Genomic DNA, 24090 nt, shown 5'->3' with positions numbered 1-24090 from the left:
ATTAAGCTATTTTAAAGGGAAAAGGGAAACCAAGAATTACCCATTATGGGGATAACCTGTTGCTATCAAGTCAATTCAACTCATAAAGACCCTAGAGGACAGAGGAGAACTGCCCCATAGGGTTTCCAAGGCTGTGATCTTTATGGAAGCAGATCACCGTATCTTTCTCCTGAGGAGCAGCTGTGGGTTCAAACCATCAACCTTTCAGGTAGCAGCTGAGCACTTAAACACTGCACCACCAGGACTCCTCTATTATGTTTGCTTTTTAAATAACATATAATTTAAAAAGAAACAAGAAATCTTTGCAACTTTGGAATAGGTAAAGATTTCAAAAACATGCACAAAAGCATGAATCATAAAAAGAAAAATCAACATATTGAAATTTAATCAAACTAAATAATTTCGCTCTTCAAAAGACACCATTAAGTAAAAAAAAAAAAAAGATAATGTTTGCAAATATATAGCTGACAAAGGACTTACAGCACAAAATACAAACAACTCATAAAACTTAACAATAAAAACAGAAACAAACTCCTCCAAAAAAAATAGACAAAAGGTATTGAATAGACACTTCACAAAAGAAGGCACACAGCAGGCTAGTCAGCAGATGAAATGATGCTCAGCATCGTCAGCCATTAGGGAAACGCAAATCAAAAGCACGATGAGATACTTACTCCATGCCTACTAGGCGGTCTGTAATCAAAGACAATAACAAGTGTTTCAAGGATGTGAGGAACCTGAAATCCTCAAAAACTGCTGGTAGGACTGTAAAATGGCACAGTTTGGAAAACATTTTGGCAGCTTCTTGAAATGTTAAACATAGATTTACCATGTGACCCAGCAATTTTACTCCAAGGTATCCACCCGAGAGAAAAAAGATTCCACACAAAAACTAGTACTCGAATGTTCATAGAAGTTATTATTCATAATAGACAAAAAGTGAAAACATCCCAAATCTCCATCAACTGATGAATGGATGAAAAATGTGGTATATCCATACAATATTATAGCATTCAGCAATAAAAAGGATAGATGAACCTCAAAAACATTACATTAAGTGAAAGGAACCAAACATGAAAGACCACGTATTATGATTCCATTTGTATGAAATGTCAAAAAAAAAAAAATTTTTTTTTTTCTAGATTTGTAGGGTAAATCCAGAAAGGCAAGAGGCAGAGTAGCTTATCAGCTACATAGCAATGAGGATGGAAATAGGGCATAACTGCAAATGAACAGGAGGTCTCTGTTCAGAACAATGGAAATATTCTAAAATAAGATTGTGGTGAGGGTAGCATAACTCTATAAATGTGCTATCAATCACTGAATTGTACATTAAAAAATAGGTAAATTTTATGGTATACAAATTATATCTCAGTAGCACCTTTAAAAAAAGACACTGAACCTCATTAGTCGTCATGGAAATGCCAATTAAAACCACAATGAGATACTATCATATGTCCAATAAAATGACTAAAATTTAAATGGCTGACAATATCAAGTGTTGACAAGGCTGTGGAGCAACTAGAACTCTCATACAATGCTGGTGGAAAGTTTAAATAATGTAGTGGGTTGAATAGTGTCCCCCAAAAAATGCATGCCCAAGTTCTAACCTTTAGTACCTGTAAATGTCATCTTATTTGGAAAGAGTCTTTGCAGATGTAACGAAGTTAAGGATCTGGAGATGAGATCACCCTGGATTTAGTGTGGACCCTAAATCCAATGATTAGTGTCATTATAAGTGAAAGAAAAAAGAGATTTGAAACACAGAGATACAGAGCCTTGTAAGGACAAAGGCAAAGATCAGAACTATACTGCCACAAGCCAAAGGATACCAGAAGCCACCAGATGCTGGAAGCAGCAAGGAAGGATTCTCCCTTAGAGCCTTCAGAGGAAGCATGCCTGAATGACACCTTGGTTTTGGATTTCCAGCCCCCAGAACTGAGACAGAATAAATTTCTGTTGTTTTAAGCCACCAAGTTTGAGGTAATTTGTTGTGGCAGCCCCAGTAAACTAGCAAAAATGGTAAGTTTACTTTCAAAAATTAGCAGTTTCTTATAAGGTTAAACAGAGAATTGCCATTAGGCTCAGCCATTCCACAGTGGGTATTTACCCAAGATAAACGAGAACATAGAGACTTACACATGAATGGTCAAATCTAGCAGCTTTTTTCATAATAGCCCAAAACCAGAAAAAAATCCAAATGTCCAGCAGCAGGTGAATGAGTTTAAACAATATGTGCTATACCCACACAATGGACTATTACTCAACAATAAAAGGAACAAACTATCGATAAACACAATAATGTGGCTAAATCACAAAAATCATCATGCTGAGTGAAAGAAAACAGGCCCAAAAGAGTATATACAGCATGCTTCCATTTATATGAAATCCTAGAAAACACAGACTCATCTTCAGTGAGAGAAAACATATCAGCGGTTGCTTGGGGGCCAAGGTGGAGGGATGGACTGATTGCAAATGAGCAAGAGAAAACTTTTGGAAGGGACAGAAATGTTCTGTATCTCAGCTGTGGTTTTGGTTTTGCAGGTGTGTAAAACCAAAAACTGAATCCCTTGTCACTGAGTCAATTCCGCATGGCAACCTCATATGTTACAAAACAGAACTGTTCCAAAGGGTTTTCTCAGCTGTAATCTTTACAAAATCAGGCTGCCAGGCCTTTCTTCCATAGCGCCATTGAGTGGGTTCAAGCTGCCAACCTTTAGGTTAATAATGGAAAAAAAAAAAAACATTTGCATGACCCCAGGACCTCTTGGAAGTGTATACATCTTATCAAAATCATTAAATTGTACACTATGAAGTAATGAAAATTATTATATGTGGATTATACTGCAATAAAATTGATTAGGAAAAGAAAAATAATTGGACATTTTCTATTTAAGATTTAACACTCACCTGCCTATACTTTGTTTTCAAAGTATAAATTTACTAAATTTATTAGTAAATAAATCTTTTTTTAAAAGATCAACAAAATGTTTTAAAGCAAGCAGGAAGATAACTTGCTCTACCAATCCAATATGTTTCATCAACAGGAAATTTAAAAAAGCTTTGAAAACTGGAGTCAAAAGACCTGGTTCTGAGCCCTGGTTCCACTTAGCAACCAAGTAGAAATGGGCAAATCACAACTTCTACTAGCCTCAGTTTCCACATCTATAGAATGAGAATGATATTCCTAACTACCTCATAGGCAATAGTTATGGTTTCAAAGGAAGAAGAGCTCCCCTGCGGGGGGGGTGGGGGGGGTGGGGGGATATATTTTAGCCAAAATTATAATCCCAGTGTCTGGTGAATAACAGCTGCTCAATAAATCTTTATAGGCTAAATGAGTAACTTTAAAAGTAACCCTGAAAGGTGAGACATCATGCACAATGCCAATGTGTGACTACATTTTTGTTTCTTTGCCCTTTTGTAAACTAATGCAGAAGGGTCTTCTACCTTGTTTCCATCTTTAGCCCATATCGGATGCAGGCTCAAGCATGGAAACCTCAAGACCTTGGTGAAACTTGCAGTAACTTAGGCCATTGTATAGCAGATTTTATTATATATTTTAAATTCATTGGGGTATTGCCCTAACACACTCACTTACAGGATTCTAAATTCCATGAGAGCAAGAAGCGTGTCTCTATTTTATCTACCGCTGGTTCCTCACTGCCAACATTTGCCTGACATAGAGCAGCACCAAATAGCATGTGCAAAGGCTCTGTGACCAGGGGAAGCACAAGGATGGAGGAACTGTTAAGAACAAAGTAGCAGACCGGCACGGAGCAGGGAAAGTGTCCTGTCTGATGAGGCTGTAGAACCAGATAATGCCCAAACCAAACAGGACCTTGAAGGCCATATGAAGTTTTATCTTTATCCCGAGAACAGAAGGCCATGGAAGATTTTTAAACAGGTGGCTGGCAGGGTAGGGAGGTAGGAAAGAGACATGATTTGATTTGCATTTTTAAAAAAAAAAAATTCTCTACAGTGTGGAGAAGAGACTGGTGGTGTAGGGGGAGGCAGGCAGAGGAATTTGGGTGAAGAGCAAGTTATAATAAGGAAGCTATTGCAACAGTCCATTAAAGAGATAATGGCAGCTTGGTCCAAGATGGTGGAGACGGGAAAAGGTGGACAGATTTCCAAGGTATTTACGCAATTCAACAGAACTTCATTTTGGAAGTGAGGAAAACACTCGATTATTCTGAGTTGCAATGCTTCACCTGTAAAATTGGACTGCTGATACTTCATTTGTAAAATATCTACCTTGCAATCTGCTATGGTGTATATATAATGCATCAAAGGCAGGCAGTGCCTGGTGGGCAATTAAGTAATTAAAAAAAAATTCGTATTGCATTATTATTGTCATCTCATGCAATGGCAACTACCAAAGGCTGTAAAAGGTAGAGAATAGCAACATAAAGATTCATATCCACTGTGCTGAAGACAGAATGTATCAGCCGGCCACGGAGACAACGTTCCAGATAAACACATCTGATCTCACAGCTATTTCATCTAATCCGATCTCAGTCCTCAGGGACCATTACTGATGAGAAAGCACAGGTGGTTATGCACACGGTCGTCACAGGGCCCGGGAAACTGAGGCACAAAGGTGGCCATAATTTTAACCAACGAAGCGGGGGCAAAGACAGGACAAAAAATGAGTGTCTTCGTCCTCATTGTTGAGCTAGTCCCACAGGACTCGGCCTGCACCCTGACCAGCAAGAATTTATTAACCCCCATGTCTCCAGCTCCCTTGCTGACAAGGCCCTGCCATCCCTTGGCTTAAGACGATGCGTCCGCTCGCCATCAAACCCTGCCCTTCCAATTCTCTGCTCCTATCTCCAAAAGCACTAAGGACCCCTGTTCCTGCGGAGCCCTGCATACCTTAGCTTCTCGCTCTCGCTCCTCGGCGGTCTGAGTTCGCTTCATGCTGCCGCTACAGCCGCCTTCGCCACCACGAGCCGCGTATATCCTTCGCCCTGGACCCCGCCTCCTGCATGTAGTTCTCTCAATGTCCAGTTCCCGCCCGACGCCATTCTCTCTCGGAGCCTCGAAAACTAGCACTCCCAGGATGCACCGCGGCGACTCCCAAGCGTGCACTGGGTTTCGAGCAGGAGGATTTACCAGGTTCGACAGCAGGACGAGCGTAGTCCGCTACCCAGCGAGCAGTCGGGCTGGGGCCGGAGGAGAACTACATTTCCCAGGTGGCAACGGGGCTCTGTCATGTTTTCCCGTGCTCCTCTCGCCCAGCCTTACACGCCATCGGCGCTATAGCAACGGTAGCTAGCAGCCGGAGAGAGTGGCGGTGAGTACTCTGGGGGGCGGAGGGGGCGAGAAGAGGGAAGCTGGCAGACCCAAACCCCGGCAGCGTGGGATAGGGTTCTGGGGTCAGCTGTGCGACCTGAAGAAGGTTCTGGAGTTCTGCTCGCGTGACAAACAGCCTAGTCCAAGACACCACCGCATCCCCAGGCCTGAGTCATAGCCCGTCCTATATCCCCACGCCTAGGACCACTTTGAAATTTTATATTCTAGCTCTAAACCCTAGGTGATGAGGGTTGATGCAGCTAATTGCCGTCCCTATCCAAATCCTTCTTCAGTGAAAGGTCACATAAACAGTTCCCTTGGGTTAGGAGTTAGTTGGCAGACCCTAAACCGCCTCAGTGACCTATTGTTTGCCTAATTACTTATTGTCTGAGTACCCCTATATCCCCGTAAAGGCGGGGACCTTGTTTACTATTTTGGTGTCAGCACCTAGTGTTCATTTATTCATTCCCTAAATATTAATGTTGACACCGTCCATGTGTCAGGCTCTGTATTTGGCCATCTGTGAACAAGACTAATTCCCATCTCAAGATGCTTATACTTTCGTAGTGGAGACAAACAATGAACTAGTAAACAAATAAGATAATTTATTTGTTAGGTAACCGTGACAACTATATGTAAAAGAAATGAAGTGATGCAGTCTAGAGGAAGACTAAGGTAAACTGATCAGGGAGGGATGGCCTCTCTCAGGAAGTGACCTTTGAGCTCAGCCCTAAAGAAGGAGGAGCCAGCAAAGGCCTTGAGCAAGACAGGGGTTTGGTGGATTTGAGGAACGTAAAGGTGACCAGTGTAAGTGCCCCATAGAAAGCAAGAGGGTTTAGTATGAGATGGTGTTGGAAGAACTCTTCAAGTTCTTAGGAGGCACCATCATCTTTTATTGTCTAATATTTCATTCATTGAAATTATCTGACCCCTGATCTGCATGGGTTCTTGAAGGCCATGATATAGGCCATCTAATTCATGTAAGCAGAGCACTTAGAACAATGCCTGGCAGATAGTAAGTATTTAATAAATGTTATTATCATTACACTTACCTCTCACCAACTATCTCGATATCTGACATTTCCCATTCATAGGAATATTAAAAATCTGTCAGACTATTTTGTGTATTAATGATATATATCTGGCAGTAACGAACACCAAGGTGTGAGGTGAGAGTAATGCTGGCTGTGATGGTTAAGGTTGTGTGTCTCTTTGACTGGGTCACGATTCTCAGTGGTTTGGCAGTTCTGTAACCACGTAATTTGGCAGTTGTATAATAATGTAGTCATCCTCCATTTTCATAAAACACCAATTTTCACATAACGATGTGGTCTTTGGAACCTAACCAAGTTGATAAGTGAGGAGTGGGTGTATTGATATTATAAAAGCTGCCTTAATTCTATCATGGAAAAGTAATCATTCTCACAGATGGACTCTGTTTAAACTTCTTGATAATTTGGGTCCTACAATTCAGTCTCAAAAAACTTGACCTTTTCTGTAGCAGTGTATTGTTAACTGTATGAATTGTGTCCACCAGAAATACGTGTTGAAATCCTAACCCCTGTACCTATAGATATGATCCTGTTTGGAGATAGGGGTTTTCTTTTGAACTCATACCAGTGTTGGGCAGATCCTGAACTTAATCACTTTTGAGTTATAAAGAGACCAGAATAGGCACATAGATACACATGGGGGAAGACATACACTAAATGAGGATCATCTATAATCCAAGGAATGCCAAGGAACTAAGGAAAAGCTAGAGCTACCAACAGGGAGGGAATCAACATGGACAAGACCCTGACTTGGACTTTTAGCCTCCAGAACTATGAGAAAATTAATTGCTTCTCTTTAAAGCCCTTCACGTATAGTATTTGTGTTAAAGCAGCACTAGGTGATTAAGACACAGTGTTTCCAAAAGAAGTAGATGATATCTCAGCCATACCTGTTAGCTGTGTCTGTTACAGCAAAATACGGTGGTTTTCACCCTTTTGTGAATTGTAATAGAAATTATGAACTCTCTCCCTAAAAGACATTGCATATACACATTGTATTGGTTTTCTTGGGGTACTGTAACAAAAGACCACAAATTGGGTGGGTTACAAGAACACAAATTTATTGTATCATAGTTCTAGGAGCTAGAAGTCCAAATCAGGGTATTGACTGTGTTGACTAGCTCTGAGAGAGAAAACGATTCTATGCCTCACTCCTAGCTTCCGGTAGCACTAGGCATTCCTTGGCTAGCAGCTGCAGCATCACGTAGTGTCCTTCCTGTCTCTCTGTCTCTGTGTATCTTTCTTATTAGCACACCAGTTGTACCAGATTAGGACTCACTGGACTCCAGTATAACCTCATGTTAACCTAACTAACAACATCTTCAAAGACCCCGTTTCCAAGCAAGGTCATTTTCACATGTACCAGGGGTTAGGAATTCAACATATCTTTTTGGAGGATACAATTCAATCCATATCACACATATGCATACAAAATTTTGTAAACCATTTCTGGTTTCACAGATCCTAAAGCCCCATGGACTCCTTTCATTGAGCGAAAGTCTACCATGTGCTAAGCAAGCTTTGTGCCAGCCTCTAAGAATACAAAGGTGAACAGAATAAGCTGTCTTAGGCTTTACATTCTAGATCAACATTCTCAAGGTTGAGAATCTCTTCCTTAGGGCATGTTCATTAGCAGTTTGTATTCTGTTTTCTGGGTACACAGAAACAAAAATTAACTTTTTTTTTTTTTTTTGGCATGATAGACACTGTATGAACCACACACATCCATGTGCAAGATAAACTTACTGTATTGCATCTCTGTAGAGAATAGAAACTTTAAAAATACCAAAATTAGCTAGGTAGCTTGTATGTTGAGGTAGAAAGCCCTGGGACCTAAGGCCTTATGGCAAGAAACAGAACACAACAAAACAAACTCAGTTGGTGAATTTATGAAACTCTTTCACTAAACTTGGGACTACCCACTCATTTGTACCTTGAACATAAAATTATTCTTCCAGTAATTGTTTAATATTTTTATTTTTGGTGAAAATAAACACAGCAAAACCGACTCCCACTGCACAGTTTCTAGACATAATGATCAGTGACATTGGTTACATTCTTCATATTGTATCAATATCCTCCTTATTTCTGTTCTATTTGTTCCACTTCCGTTTACTTAGTAAACTCCATTGCCTCCAACCTTCTCATCTAAAGCTCTTTAAAATAGCTGTTGACTCTTTGGTCTTATGTAGATTTTTTTTGGGGGGGGGGGAAACACAGACTGAAGGGTGACAATCTTTACACTTTGGGCTAAACTGTTACTTAGTTTAAAGGTGACTTCAGATGATTTCAGTTCAGGGTTGGAAGAGCAACTCTGGCCATAGTCTCGGGGACTCCTTCGGCCTCAATAGATCCACTAAGTCTAGAGTCTTTAGGAATTTGAAGCTCTGTTCCACATTTTTTTACTTTTTTATCAGGATGCACCTATTATATCCCTGATCAGAACGTTCAGTAGTGGTAACCAGGTACCATCTAGTTTTTTTGGTCTCAAGGTAGAGGAGGCCGTGGTTCATAGAGACAGCCCTGTAGTCCAGTTCCTTCTCTGATTGTTGGGTTTCCTTCTTTCTCTTTTGTTCCAGATAAATAAAGACCAATCTTTGTATCCTAGATGGCCACTCAGTAAGTTTTTAAGACCCTAGACACTACTCACCATACTGGGAGGTAGCACATAAACTTTAAGAACTATATTATGGCAGTTGACTGGCTTGACCCAGGAGACTGATCCCGTGAGGTAATTGTTTATATCTAATTAGTATTAGTATCCCCACCTGTAGCCTCTTCCCCTTTTTTGTTGTTGCTGTTGGAAAACCATGCACAACCTAACATTTGCCCATTCATCCCTTTTCCCTACATACAGTTTATTGACATCGATTACATCAGTTATGCTATGCAAACTTCACCCACATTTGGTGCCAATTGTCCCGTTACTATAAACAGAAAGGGCCTTCTACCTAAGGAGTCCTCCCTCTCCACCACCTCCACCACCCCTAGTAACCACTAATGAGCTAATTTCTGTATACTTACTTTTTCATGTCATTTCATAAAGGTGAGAAAGAACACACAGTGTTTATTTCTTTGCGATTGACTTATTTCAGTCAATATAATGCCCTCCAGGTTCATCCACATTGTAAGATGTTTCAGGAACTCATTTTTCTTTATCACTGAGTAGTATTACGTCATATGTGTGTACCACATTTTGCTTATGGTCATCTGTTGATGGGCACGTAGATTGTTTCCATCTTTTTGCTATTGTGAATAGTGCTGCAGTGAACATAGGTTTGCATATGTCTGTTCATGCCCTTTCTATTAGATCCCAGTATTCAAGTAATATTGACATCTCAGGCAATGTGCTAAGTGCTTTTAATTTACCATCTCTCTTACCCTTAGAACAACTCTTTGAGGGGTTGTTTTCCCCATTTTTGAATTAAGGAACTGAGACTCAAGTTAGGTGACACAGCCTACTAGTAAGTGCTAATAAGTTCAACCTTTTTGAACTCAAGTTCCTAACTTGAGTTTTGTTGAGATACCTGCTTTCTCTTTTTGGGGAGGAGAGGAGGCAGGGGATGGAGAGGAGATGTTTCTTAAATGTGGGAGAGTTTGTTTTTATATCAGATAGAAGAACAAGAAAAAGAGAGAAGGAAGAATGAATCTTATTTCATTTCCTAAACAAACTATAGGAAATATAGTGTTGAAAGGAACATTGTTTCCATGATTTAATGTAGTCTTAATTTTAGAATAGAAGCTTTTCGCTTCTTCCAGCAGCACATGTGGGCAATAAGATGTCCGTTAAAGTTCTAGTTCCGGATTCATTTTATCTGGCTCATTCCATTGCATAGTTAATGTTATAACTTCAGAAGATTTTATTTGCATTTTCTTTTCCACAGATAGGCCATGTCTGGCCCAACTGATGAGACTGCAGGAGACCTGCCTGTGAAGGATACAGGTCTAAACCACTTTGGAATGGGAGGGTTACAAGGTTTGGCCAGCTGTTATTTATTATATTTATGAACTTTGATCAGTGACTTAATTTAAAGTTTTTCTGATATTCATACACACCAAGCCATTTAAGTAACTATATAATTCTTGATTGAACTAAATAAGAAGTTAGAGAGTTTAGAACAACATGTGGTATTTTATTGTGTACATCAATTATCAACAGCTCATAGAAAATGTAAAATCCTCTGTTCTGATAAAGAACTGTTATAAGTCATCTTTTTAAAATTCCACACATCAGTAGAACTATGAAGAGTATATCAAGCCTCAAAATTGAATTGCCTGGTTTAAATCACATTCACCATTAAAATCTTTATGTTTAAAGTTTATATGGGAGGAAATGCCATAATTTAAAGTTTTTGCCTTTCAAGTAGAGTATCTCAAAATGGCTTGTTATTCCAAGTAATAGTGACTTTTTAATGAAATTAATATAAGTTAAAGGTTTTCTTTGTCCTTTTATCACTTAGTGGTTGCTTTAGAGCTAAAAATCACTTTTTAAATTGAGAAAGGAAAGGACTGCCTTAAAGAATACTTTAGACTGTAGAGCTTTTTGTTTTTGTTTCTGTGTACAAAGTGTCTGCCATGCTGTCATGCCACTACATCTGTTATTGAGAAGAGTAATGATATAAAATATATTGCACTAAGGAGTCTTCTTATACCTTTTAATTAGAGCATCTAGTCACCTTGAATTACCTCAGAAAGGAGGTCAGTGTATTGTCATTTTAAAAGTATGTATAAGCTTTGTTTAGATCTTTGAAGGAGTATCAGGGATTGAAATGCAAATAAATTTTCAGCATGAAAAGCTATTTACTGAAATTTTACCCACTGCCCTCAGAGTTGATTCTGACTCGAACTGCTGAACTCTTGGTTAGCATGTGTAGCACTAAACCACTACTCCACCAGGGTTTCCCTTACTGAATTTTACCCACCACGCACCCAGTGTTAAATTCAATTCTTACACTCAGTAACTCACTGTAGGGCTTTAATCTCTGTCCATTTGTTCTTTGTTTCTTTTGGGGGATTCTTGTTAATTGACTTACTTCACAATGACATGAGAAACAGCAAATTTAAGCGTAACTAAAGAGATAGCATATACACAGATCAAGGGTATAAAAGTTCTTATAAAATATATAAGGTAGCTTATAGAGGAAAGAGTCGGAATTGACTCGATGGCAACGGGGTATAGAGGTAACATTTGCAAAACTCTTAAACAACAATGTTTTAAATGTTGAGTTTTTGTTTTGTTTTGCTCTTGCAAATTTTATAGTTTAGTTTCTATAACCTAACACCGATAAAAAAAAAAAAAAACACCAATAGCTTAGAAAAATACCTTAATCATATTGTGTTCACCAAATTATTATTATACCCTTGGTTTGTAAAAAATAATAATGATACTTTCAGATACTCTGACTTTTAATTTTTTTCCCCAACTTTCAGCAAATAAATTTAAAAGTCTATATTAAATCAGAGCTTTGCCTTATGTTCTTTTTTTTTTTTTTTTAATTGTGCTTTAGGTGAAAGTTTACAGCTCAAGTTAATTCTCGTACAAAAATTTATACACATATTGTTAGGTGACACTAGTTGCAATCCCTATAATGTGACAGCACGCTCCCCTTCCACCCTGGCTTTCCCGTGTCCGTTTAATCGGCTCCTGCCCCTTTCTGCCTTTTCACTGTGCCTCAGACAGGAGCTGCCCGTTTAGTCTCATGTATCTACTTGAACTAAGATGCACACTCTTCATGAGTATTTTATGTTTTCTAGTCCAGTCTAATCTTTGAAGAATTGGCTTCAGGAATGATTTTAGCTCTGGGTCAACAAGGAGCCTGGGGGCCGTGTCTTCGAGGGTTCCTGTAGTCTCAGTCCCACCGTTAATCCTGGTCTTTTTATGTGAATTTGAGTTCTGCACCACACTTTTCTCCTGCTCTGTCTGTTGTGTTCCCTGTCAGGGTGGTCATTGGTGGCAGCTGGGTACCATCAAGTTCTTCTGGTCTCAGGCTGCTGGAGTCTCTGGTTTATGTGGCGCATTTGTCTCTTGGGCTGATATTCTCCCGTGCCTTCATTCTCCTTTGCTCCAGTTGGGTTGGGACCAATTGATGCATCTTAGATGGCTGCTCGCTAGCTTTTAAGACCCCAGATGCCTCCCACCAAAGTGGGATGCAACACACTTTCTTAATAAACTTTGTTGTGCCAGCTGACCTAGATGTCTCCTAAAACCATGGTCCCCAGATCCCTGTCCCTGCTAGTCTGTCCCTTGAAGTATTTGATTGTGTTTAGGAAACTTCTTAGCTTTTGGTTTAGTCTGTTTGTGCTGACTTCCCCTGTATTGTGTGTTGTTCTTCCCTTCACCTAAGATAATTCTTGTGTGCTATCTAGATAGAGGAAACCCTGGTGGTGTAGTGGTTAAATGCTATGGCTGCTAACCAAGAGGTCAGCAGTTCAAATCCGCCAGGTGCTCCTTGGAAATTCTATGGGGCAGCTCTACTCTATCCTATAGGGTGGCTATGAGTCAGAATTGACTCGACAGCAGTGGGTTTGGTTTTTGGGTTGTATCTAGATAGTGGATTCCCCCCTCCCTCCTTCCCCACCCTCACAGCCATCAAAGAATGTTTTCTTCTGTGTTTAAACCTTTTCTTGAGTTCATATAATAGTGGTCTCATTTAATATTTGTCCTTTTGTGATTCACTAATTTCACTCAGCATAATGCCTTCCAGTTCATCCATGTTATGTTTCGCAGGTTCATCATTGTTCCTTATCATTGCATAGTATTCCATTGTGTGAATATATCATAATTTGTCTGTTGATGGGCACCTAGTTTGTTTCCATCTTTTTGCTATCGTGAACAGTGCTGCAGTGAACATGGGTGTGCATGTATCTATTCATGTGATGGCTCTCATTTCTCTAGGATATATTCCAAGAAGTGGGATTGCTGGATGGTACAGTACTTTTATTTCTAGCTTTTTAAGGAAGCACCAAATCGGTTTCCAAAGTGGTTGTACCATTTTACATTCCCACCAGCAGTGTATAAGTGTTCCAGTGTCTCCACAACCTCTACAACGTTTATTATTTTGTTTTTTGGATTAGTGCTAACCTTGTTGGGGTGAGATGGTACCTCCTTGTAGTTTTGATTTGCACTTCTCTAATGACTAGTGATCGTGAGCATTTCATCATGTATCTGTTAGTCACCCAGATGTCTTTCTTTGATGAAGTGTCTTTTACCCATTTTTTCAATTCAGGTATCTGCTTTTCATTGTTGAGGTTTTGCAGTATCTTGTAGATTTCAGAGATTAGACCCTGATTGGATATGTTGTAGCCAAAAATTTTTTCCCAGTCTGTAGTTTATCTTTTTATTCTTTTGGTGAAGTCTTTTTGATGAGTATAAGTGTTTGATTTTTAGGAGCTCCCAGTTATCTAGTTTCTCTTCTGGTGTTTGTACGTTGTCAGTTATGTTTTGTATTCTGTTTCTGCTATGTGTTAGGGCTCTTAGCATCGTCCCTGTTTTTTCTTCTCTGATCTTTATCGTTTTAGATTTTATATTTAGGTCTTTGATCCATTGTCAGTCAGTTTTTATACATGGTGTGAAGTATGGGTCTTGTTTCCCTTTTTTCCAGGTGAATATCCAGTTACGCCAGCGCCATTTGTTGAAGAGACTGTCTTTTCCTCATTTAATGGACTTTGGGCCATTGTCACATGTCAGCTACTCATAGGTGGATGAATTTACACTTGGATTTTCAATTCTGTTCCGTTGATCTATGTGTCTGTTGTTGTACCAGTACCAGGCTGTTTTGACTACTATGGCAATATAATTGGTTCTAAAATCAGGTAGTGTGAGGCCTCCCACTTTGTTCTTCTTCTTCAGTAATGCTTTACTTATCCAGGGCCTCTTCCCTTTCCATATGAAGTTGATGATTTGTTTTTCCATCTCATTAACAAATGTTGGAATTTGGATCAAGATTGCATTGTATCTGTACATGGCTTTGGGTAGAATTGACATTTTCACAATGTTGAGTCTTCCTATCCATGAGCAAGGTATGTTTTTCCACTTATTGTAGGTCTCTTTTGGTGTCTTGCAGTAGTGTCTTGTAATTTTCTTTATATAGGTCTTTTACATCTCTCTTTTTATTTTGGTTAGATTTATTCCTAAGTATTTTATTTTCTTGGGGGCTATTGTAAATGGTATTGATTAGGTGATTTCCCCTTCAAAGTTCTCTTTGTTGGTGTAGAGGAATCCAAGTGATTTGTGTATGTTTATCTTGTATCCTGATACTTTGCTGAAATCTCCTATTAGTTCCAGTAGTTTTCTTGTGGAATCTTTGGGGTTTTCTGTTTATAAGATCATATCATCTGCAAATAGAAATACTTTTACTTCCTCCTTAACAATTCAGATGCCATTTATTTCTTTTTCTTGCTTTATTGCTCTGGCCAGGACTTACAGCAGCGTTCAATAAGAGTAGCGATAACGGGCATCCTTGTCTGGTTCCGGTTCCCAAGGAGAAAGCTTTCAGACTCTCTCCATTTACAATAATGTTGACTGTTGGCTTTGTATAAATGCCCTTTACTGTGCTGAGGAATTTCCCTTCTATTCCTGTTTTGCTAAGAGTTTTCATCATGAATGGGTGTTGGACTTTGCCAAATTCCTTTTCTGTATCAGTTGGTAAGATCATGCGGTTCTTGTCTTTTATTTATGTGATGGATTGCACTGATTGTTTTTCTGATGTTGAACCATCCCTGCATACCTTGTATGAATTCCACTTGGTCATGGTGAATTTTTTTTGATATGTTGTTGAATTCTATTGGCCAGAATTTTGTTAAGGATTTTTAAATATGTGTTCATGAGGGATATTGGTCTGTAATTTTTTTTGTGTGTGTGTGGTGTCTTTACCTGGCTTTGGTATCAGGATTATGCTGGCTTCATAGAATGAGTTTGAGAGTATTGCATCCTTTTCTATGCTCTGAAATACCTTTAGTAGTAGTGGTGTTAACTCTTCTCTGAAAGTTTGGTAGAATTCTCCAGTGAAGCTGTCAAGGCCCAGGCTTTTTTGTTGTTGTTGGGAGTTTTTTAATTACTTCTTCAATCTCTTCTTTTATAGGTTTATGTAGTTGTTCTACCTCTGTGTTAGTTTAGGTAGCTAGTATGTTTCTACAAATTGGTCCATTTCCTCTAGGTTTTCAAATTTGTTGGAGTACAATTTTTCATAGTGTTTTATTATGATTCTTTTAATTTCAGTTTGGTCTGTTGTCATACCACCTCTCTCATTTGTTATCAGGGTTATTTGCTTCGCCTTCTGTTTTTCTTTTATCAGTTTGGCCAGTGGTTTGTCAATTTTGTTGATCTTTTCAAAGAACCAGCTTTTGGTCTTGTTAAATTTTTCAGTTCTCCTATTCTCTATTTCATTTATTTCTGCTCTAATTTTTATTATTTCCTTTCTTTTGCTGCACGAGGGCTTCTTTCACTGCGCTTGTTTTTGTTCGAGTTGTAGGGTTAATGTTTTGATTTTGGTCCTTCTTTTTGAATGTGTGCATTTATTGCTATAAATTGACCTTTGAGCACTGCTTTTGTTGTATCCCAAAAGCTCTGGTAGGATGTTTTCATTCTCATTTAATTCTGTGATTTTCTTTATCCCATTCTTGATTTCATCTATAACCCAGTAGTTTTTGAGCAAGGTGTTGTTCAGTTTCCATGTATTTGATTTTTTTTCCCTTGCTTTTTCTGTTATTGATTTCTACTCCTATGGCTTTGTGTTCAGAAAAGATGCTTTGTAATATTTTGATGTTTTGGATTCCGTTAAGGCTTACTTCGTGGCCTAATATGTGGTCTATTCTGGAGAATGTTCCATGTCCATTGGAAAAGAAAGTATAGTTAGCTTCTCTTGGGTGGAGTGTTCTATATATGTCAATGAGGTCAAGTTGGTTGACTGTAGCATTTAGATCGTCCATGTCTTTATTGAGCTTGTTTCTGGATGTTCCATCCTTCACCCAAAGGGGTGTATTGAAGTCTCCTACTATTATTGTGGAGCTGTCTATTTCTCTTTTCAATGCTGTTAGAGTTTCTTTTCTATATTTTGGAGCCCTGTCATTGAATACTTAAAGTTTTCCTATGGTTATGTCCTACTGGTGTATTGACATTTTAATCATTTTATAGTGTCCTTCCTTATCCTTTGCGGCAGATTTTGCTTTAAAGTCTATTTTGTCAGAGATTAATATTGCCACTCCTGCTCCTTTTGATTGTTGTTTGCTTGATGTATTTTTTTCCATCCCTTTGAGTTTTAGTTTGTGTGTGTGTTCGAGTCTAAGGTGTGTCTCTTGTAGGCAGCATATAGATGGATCATGTTTTTTCAATCCATTCTGCCACTGTTTCTTTATTGGTTCATTTAGTCCATTTACAGTCAGCGTAACTATTGATAGGTATGAGTTTAGTGCTGCCATTTTGATGTATTTTTTTTGTGTTGTTGCCAGTTTCTTTGTTCCACTTAATTTTCTGTGCTGAGTCATTTTTCTTTATATATTTTCTTTTCATCATTTTCATTGTTGATTTTGTATTTGCCGAGTCTATATGTTTTTCTCTTTTTATTTTGATGTATAGGTTTGGTTAGTTTCCTTAAAATTTACCTCTGTTTTTCTGAGTTTAAACCAATCTTTTATTTCTTGATATCACCTGGACTTCCTCTCCATATGAAAGCTCTATGTCTACATTATTTAGTCCCTCTTTTTCATTTCAATGCTGTCATCTTTTACATATTGACATCTCCGTTTCCCTATTTTCAGTGTTTTATCTTTGGCTTATTTTTGTGACTTCTCTATCTGGGGTGGTATCTGGTTGTTCTGTCCTGTGTACTAGTCTTGGCTCGCTTTCTGATATTACAGTTCTCTAAATGGAGTACTCTTTAGGATTTCATGTAATTTTGGTTTGGTGTTTACAAATTCCCTTAACTTCTTTTTATCTGGAAATGCCTTAACTTGCCATCATATTTGAGAGACAGTTTTGCTGAATATATAATTCTTGGCTGGCAGTTTTTTTTCCTTCAAGGCTTTATATGTGTCATCCCATTGCCTTCTTGCCTGTATGGTTTCTGCTGAGTAATCAGAGCTTGGTCGTATTGACTCTCCTTTGTAGATGACTTTTCGTTTATCCCTAGCCACCCTTAAAATTCTCTATCTTTGGTTTTGGCAAGTTTGATTATAATATGTCTTGGTGACTTTCTTTTGGGATCTTCCCTGCATGGGGTTCAGTGAGCTTCTTGGAGAGATATCTTCTCGTATTTCACAATATCAGGGAAGTTTTCTGCCAACAAATATTCAACAATTCTCCTGTATTTTCTGTTATCCCCCTGCCTCACTCTGGTACTGCAGTCACTCGTAGGTTATTCTTCCTGATAGAGTCCCACATAATTCTTAGGGTTTCTTCATTTTTTTTCATATTCTTTTATCTGATTTTTCCTCAAGTAAATTGATGTCAAGTGCTTTATCTTCAGTCTCACTAATTCAGACTTCCATTGCCTCAGTTCTACTCCTGTGACTTTCTATTGAGTTGTCTAGTTCTGAAATTTTATTGTTAATCTTTTGGATTTCTATTTGCTATCTCTTTGTGGATTCTTGCAGTTTCTTAAATTTGTCATTATGCTCTTGTATAACCTTAAGTTCCTCTGTTGCTTTGTCTGTGTGTTCCTTGGCTTGGTCTGCATTTTGCCTGATCTCCTTCCTGATCTCTTAAAAACCTCTGTATATCAATCTTTTGAATTCTACCTCCAATAATTCCAAGACCTTATCTTCCTCTGGGAGGTTTCCTGGTTCTTTGTTTTGGTCACTTGCTGAAGCCATCATGGTCTGCCTCGTTATGTGATTTGATGTTGACTGTCACTATGAGTTGGAATTGACTCAACGGCACTGGGTTTGGTTTTTTGGTTTGGTTGTCTCCAGGCCATCAACAAGTTATTATGCTTATTTATTTTATGTTTCCTTACTGTGTCCCAGCTTCTTGTTTTGTTTTGATATGCCCAAATAGGCTGATCATGTGAGCTACATTGATTATTGGTATCTTTGAGGTTCTCGTGTCCTGTCACCAGGTGGTTAGAGCTGCTACTAGGTATGTGAGCGCAGGAGTCCATTTACTTTTCTTGTGTGGATTCAGCTCAGGTGTCCAGGTCATCAGTCACTGAGTGTGTGGTACAGGCTCTCACCTTCAGTCCGAAATGGGCAGGTCTACATGGTGGTAATGGGAGCAGGCACAGGTATCTGGATGCAATAGGAGTTTATGTGCTGAGCAAGGTATGGGGCTGATAGCAGCTACCGAGTGCATGGGTGGAAAATGTGTCCCTGTTCCCTAAAGCACGTGGGTGGGTGGGTGGGTTTTGCAGCCAGATTTTGGCACACAGTGCTGTTGGCTATAAGGACTGGGAGGCACCACTTATTCTCGGACCCCTGTCGTGGGTGGCTAGGTGGAGTGGGTGGAGCCACCAGTCCTCAGACCTCTGATGTGGGTAGGTGAGGACCCTGTTTAATGGGCAGGGCAGTATCACATGTCACAAGTCTGCCACTGCCCCTTAGCTGTTGCAGTTGAAAACAGGCTTCAGGTGTATACCCTGTTGCACTATGCTTATGAGGGTCTTTGCTGTTGAAATAGGCCCACACAGGTCTAGGCGGACGTGAAAGGCATTCAGAGTCCATAGACACTTTATGCCTGTCCCTAGGCAAAGGGGCTGTGCCTGCCCTGAGGTCCCAGTTTAGCAGAGCTGGTGGATTATTTTATCCTGTTTGTTATTTATTTGTTAATTTGTTCCCTCTCCAAAGCTGAGAGAATGGCTCAGGGCACATGACAGGTTCCACTTCTGGCCCAGGGGGCGCAGCAGTCGCTGAAGTGGACCGGACCAGACCGCAGCAGAGTGGGGAGGGGACAGATGAATGGGAAAGAAGTACTTCCCAGAGGGAGAAGGGTATTTTGATCCCATGCAGTATGTTAGACACTTGCACTTAACTTTCACAGATCCAGCGCTGCTTTCCCCTGGTTCTGGAGGGTTGTGGAAACTCTCTGCTGCTCAGTTTCTCCCAGTGTGGAAAATGACACCCATGTACTACTGCTTGCCTCAGCCCATGCATGCCAGCTGATCCAGCCTGCAGGGTATGGGCCATGTCAGGTCTGGCAAATCCTTGCTGCTTCTAAACTGTCTCTCCCTCCCACTGCCACTCAGTCTGACTCCTTAACTTTGCCTTTGATGTTCAGGGCTCCTAGATTGTCATTTGTAATCGATTCACTTGTTTTTTCAGGTCTTCGTTGTAACGGGGATCACAGGAAGCATCTGACTACTCCTCCATCTTGGTCCCGCCTCCCTTATATTCTTAAAGAATGGTTATTTGACTACATTTTTAATGTTGCTCAAATCTTTAATACCACATATAAAGTACTAAGAGCAAAGATTTTTATTCCTACCTCAGATCAATGGTATGAGCAATGCTGTAACATTTTCTAAAACAATTTTTATTGTCGTTCACAAAGTAAAAAATCTAAGATGAGTGCATCGAGATTATATTACTCTAAACAGTTATCATCTTTACAGACTATTTTAAGTAATCTCACAATTAATTACCTTGGAATTTTTGCAGAAACTTCAACAACTCGGACAATGAAGTCTCGCCAGGCAATGTCACGTGTCAGTCGTGAGGAACTGGAAGACAGATTTTTGCGTTTGCATGATGAAAACATTGTACTTAAACAACATGCCCGGAAGCAAGAGGATAAAATTAAAAGGTTATGATAAAAAGCTTTTAGATTTTTTTTCTTGACTCAGTAAAGTTTGGAGGATATGCTTTTTTATAAACTTAATTGAAAGCTTTACCTTGAATCTTTTTTGGAACAAGGTGGGTTGTAAATAAATGCAATTTTTAAAAATGGAAAATCTTGCAAACTAGAATAATAAACGAAAAGGGTTATGAGTATTTATTATAGCTGAAGTTGCTATTTGAAAGAAAAGAGCTAATAGTTAAGAGTGCCATGAGTGTATCATATCTATAAATAACTTTTGATTTAATATTTATGGTTTCCTAAGCAAATGGCCAAAGCATCTGTTTTTTAAATGTCTTTTTGATTTTAAAATGAAAGCTTAAAGAGGTAATCATTCTGACTTGTTCGAACGAATGTTTTCTTAAGATTTGAAGTTTATTAATGAAAACATCCCTTCCATCTCTGGAACATATTTAACTTTGCTTGGGTTGCTCTAGATTCCGTATTTATTTCAAAGAGACTCTACCGTTTCTGGAGAAACACTGTCACTTCTGATTTGTGTATAGAAAAAGTTGCAAGAACGATGTAAGAGTAGACATTCTATCATTTCTTCTTGTTCCCAAACACTATGACCACCTTCTCAATGTATGGCGTTAGAAGCGAGAATGCCATGACATGTCCAAGCATGAACAGATCTGTATTCATAGTCATGTTCTAGGTTCACTGAAAAGGTGGGACAGCCATTGAAGCAAGCAAGATGATAGGACTTTTTTCTGCTTAGAATTCACCCTGAAGGGATCATTCTTTTTCAGTTTCTACTCTGTGGATTTTTAAAAAAAAAAAAAACCCACTGACCTGCTGTGTGCAAGGCTTTCACTTTGAGTTGGTTTTTGAGTCATGATGGTGGCTTTTTCGAGACATCTGACTCACTTTCCTGATTCACTTTCTGACCAGTAGCACACATATGTTGTCCAGTCAGAATGAGGCATGTACTCTGTGACCACTGAGCAATTTTTTTTCTTTGTAAGCCTAATTGGTCAGTAAAAGAATTGAAATCACAACCTTGGCCTCATTAGTAATTTGTCCTAGCAGAAAATATAAAAACAACTTAATAATGAGCCATGTAGTTTAATGGAAAAAGGACTGGGCTAGGAGTCAAGCCGTATACATGTGTTCTGTTATCTCTCTGCTGCTAGCCTATGGTATGTTCAAGCCATTTAACCTTCTTGGATTTTATTTTACTCGGCCATAATAATAGTGATACAGTGATCACTGTGACCCAAAGCTCTAAATTCTTTCTCAGTATCACCCCAATGACACTGTCCTAGATAAAAAAATACATAGGTAGAATTACCTTTAAATTTATCCTCAAGGTGTAATTAGTATCACTTTCTTTAGTATAAGTATGGATTTGATGAACTGCCTTTTTGAATAAGTGCTCAAACTTTACCAGATCTCTAATGATTCGTTGGTATCATAAGATAATTGAATCGAATGAGTGAAAGCATTGCTATTACTGGACAAGCAGATACAATCTTTGCTTCTTGACAAAATTTGCTTGAACATCTTGGAAGGTAAACCAAAGAAAACCAAACCCAGGGCCACCGAGTCAATTCCAACTCATAGCGACCCTATAGGACAGAGTAGAACTGCCCCCATAGAGTTTCCAAGGAGCGCCTGACAGATTTGAACTGCCAACCTTTGGGTTAGCAGCTGTAGCACTTAACCACTACACCACCAGGGTTTCCACTCTTTGAAGGTAGTGATGTGCTTTTCTTGCCTTAAAAATTAGGGTCATTTATTTTTCTCTAAATGTGGACTGTTTCTTTGCATTAAACCTCTTTTTAAATGTAATCTACATCTGTATATGAAAGTCTCTGTGTAACAGAAGATTTACTTATTTAGGTTGACATCTCATTTGCACAGCTACCATATTTTGATGCGTAGGTCATTGGGTAGGGCTCAGGACCCTAAACTCATTAAAAGGCTAGGTAGAGTGTGTAGTTCTGTTGGGCTGTGATACCTGGCCAGATTTCCCAGTGATATATCATTCTCTGGAGTAGGTGGAAAAGGAACTAATCCATTGATTATCTTACTAGGGTGTTTGTGGTCCCCTTGGATCTTGGTTTCTATTAGCCTGTATCCCTTATAAAGCATGCATAATGGATGTGCCTCAAGGGAAAAAGAAAACAATCTTCACTGATTATGTTCGGCATAGCTCTCCCTGATGCCACATGCTGTAGGCTGCACAGCCAAAAGTGTAGATAGACGTGTATTACTACTGCATTTACAGAGGACTCTGCTTAGGGCAAAAAAAAAAGGTGGTTCTATGACATCCCAAAGCTATTAAGGATTTTTTTATTTCACTTTTGTTCTCTTAAGTAAAAGCTTCTGTCCATAACCATGCTAAAATAAAGCAAACCCCATTTAAAGAAAAATGAAGTGTTTTTATTTTCAATCTCCTGTCTGGGCCCTTGTAAAAATAGATTCACTGTAAACGAGAATCAGCTATTGAAGATGTGCGACCAATTTTGTAAAGTCTTGAACTTGTGTCTCTCATCAAAGCCACCTTTTCTTTCTTGTCCTGCCAAGATTTTTCCATTCACTGTCAGGCATGTTTTCCGTGCGTGTATATTACATCACCCCCATGTGCCCTTTCTGTCTTTTGTTCTGTCTAACCAGTTTTTATCAAAACTTAAAAGAATCAAAGGTATAAACTCATGACATGTCAAAAGCACAATTTATGCCTAAATTTAAGATACCGTGTCTTGCATCTGAATATTTTCTGCCTTTAAACAAACATGTTCCTTGAGCACTAAGTAACATTTCATGACGCATTGTGGTTTCTTTTGAATTTTTTATTAGGTTTTATATGTGCACGTTGGTGCATTTGAACATTTTTATATTTCTGATATATCTTAATCCTAGAGAAACTGAAAACAATATATCACTTAATGGTGCATAGTCTTAACACACTTTTCAAAAGTTTTAACTTACTGTGGATTGCAGCTATAACCTGCCACATCCACAATCTGTAGCTACGTTTAAGTGCATCCAGCATTCCTATATAAGGTCATGCGTTAAAAATTGTATTTGAGGCACATATGGAGTAAATATGTGTCCTCTCTTTACTAACCTTAAATGATAAGCCTTAGGAAACTGTTATTTGTCAGTGCTATAAAGCAGATTGTTGCCCAGTGGTTTCAATTATCATCAAAGGATTCTTCACAGGCAGTAATAGTTACATCAAAACCTGAAATTTATTATTCAGGTTCTGCACTGAAGTCTTCACAGTGATTATGTTCCTTTCAACAGAATGCATTTTATGCTGACTTCTCACATTCCTTTTCATCTTTTTATTATTTCCCCAGAATGGCCACCAAGTTAATACGGCTCGTTAATGACAAGAAAAGATATGAGCAGGTTGGTGGCGGCCCCAAGCGGCTGGGACGGGATGTAGAAATGGAAGAAATGATTGAGCGGCTGCAAGAGAAAGTTCACGAGCTTGAAAGACAAAATGAAGTCCTCAAAAACAGACTAATTTCTACCAAACAGCAACTTCAAATTCAGGGCTACAGGCAAACTCCATACAATTACGTGCAATCACGTATTAACTCTGGGCGTAGAAAAGCAAATGAAAATGGAGGCATACAGGAATGCCCCAGAAAAGGTAAAATAAAGTCCTAAGTCTTTTACTAGATTGTTTGACACATACACACACACACACACTGTTTTATTGCTGTATTATTTGTGTTTTTAAGTGTCTTTAGAATAGTTTTTTAATTTGCTTTTTCATAAAGTCATATTAGTATTTCCGTGAAGATCATTTTATTTAAGAATCACTAGATCACTCTCAAATTTGTTTAGTAAAACGTTCAACATTAGATCACTCTCAAATTTGTTTAGTAAAACATTCAACATAACTATTCATCCTAACTGGTAAGAAACATGTATGAAACTAAGTAATGTTTTAGTTTAGTTTGATTTGGTTTTTTATTTTATATTATGGATGGCAATCACATTGACTCAGGCCAG

At 38.7% G+C, this 24090-nt stretch overlaps 2 protein-coding genes across 12 annotated transcripts in view; one reads left to right on the top strand and one right to left on the bottom strand.

The window, feature by feature from the left end:
- Window positions 1–5135, bottom strand: part of FTO (FTO alpha-ketoglutarate dependent dioxygenase) — a 412384-nt gene extending 407249 nt beyond the window's left edge. For 2 of the 5 annotated variants that reach the window (XR_007514647.1, XM_049864192.1), the window contains exon 1: window positions 4879–5034. Coding sequence is in view for 3 of the 5 variants with exons in the window: in XM_049864192.1 (XP_049720149.1) it covers window positions 4879–4923 (45 nt within the window). In the remaining 2 variants the exon portion in view is untranslated. Of the gene's footprint in view, window positions 1–4878 lie in introns of all 5 variants that reach the window. The other 3 variants (XR_007514648.1, XM_049864193.1, XM_049864191.1) reach the window with 3 other exon arrangements.
- Window positions 5136–5229: 94 nt separating this feature from the next.
- Window positions 5230–24090, top strand: part of RPGRIP1L (RPGRIP1 like) — a 123204-nt gene continuing 104343 nt past the window's right edge. For 5 of the 7 annotated variants that reach the window (XR_007514646.1, XM_049864187.1, XM_049864188.1 and 2 more), the window contains exons 1-4: window positions 5230–5299; window positions 10235–10326; window positions 19938–20082; window positions 23427–23725. Coding sequence is in view for 6 of the 7 variants with exons in the window: in XM_049864187.1 (XP_049720144.1) it covers window positions 10242–10326; window positions 19938–20082; window positions 23427–23725 (529 nt within the window). In the remaining variant the exon portion in view is untranslated. Of the gene's footprint in view, window positions 5300–10234; window positions 10327–19937; window positions 20090–23426; window positions 23726–24090 lie in introns of those variants that run through there. The other 2 variants (XM_049864186.1, XM_049864190.1) reach the window with 2 other exon arrangements.

This window comes from Elephas maximus, chromosome 21 (assembly GCF_024166365.1).
Source record: "Elephas maximus indicus isolate mEleMax1 chromosome 21, mEleMax1 primary haplotype, whole genome shotgun sequence".
Taxonomy (NCBI): Eukaryota; Metazoa; Chordata; class Mammalia; order Proboscidea; family Elephantidae; genus Elephas; species Elephas maximus.
Note: the sequence above shows the minus strand (reverse complement) of the source record. Positions and strands in the feature narration are given on the sequence as shown.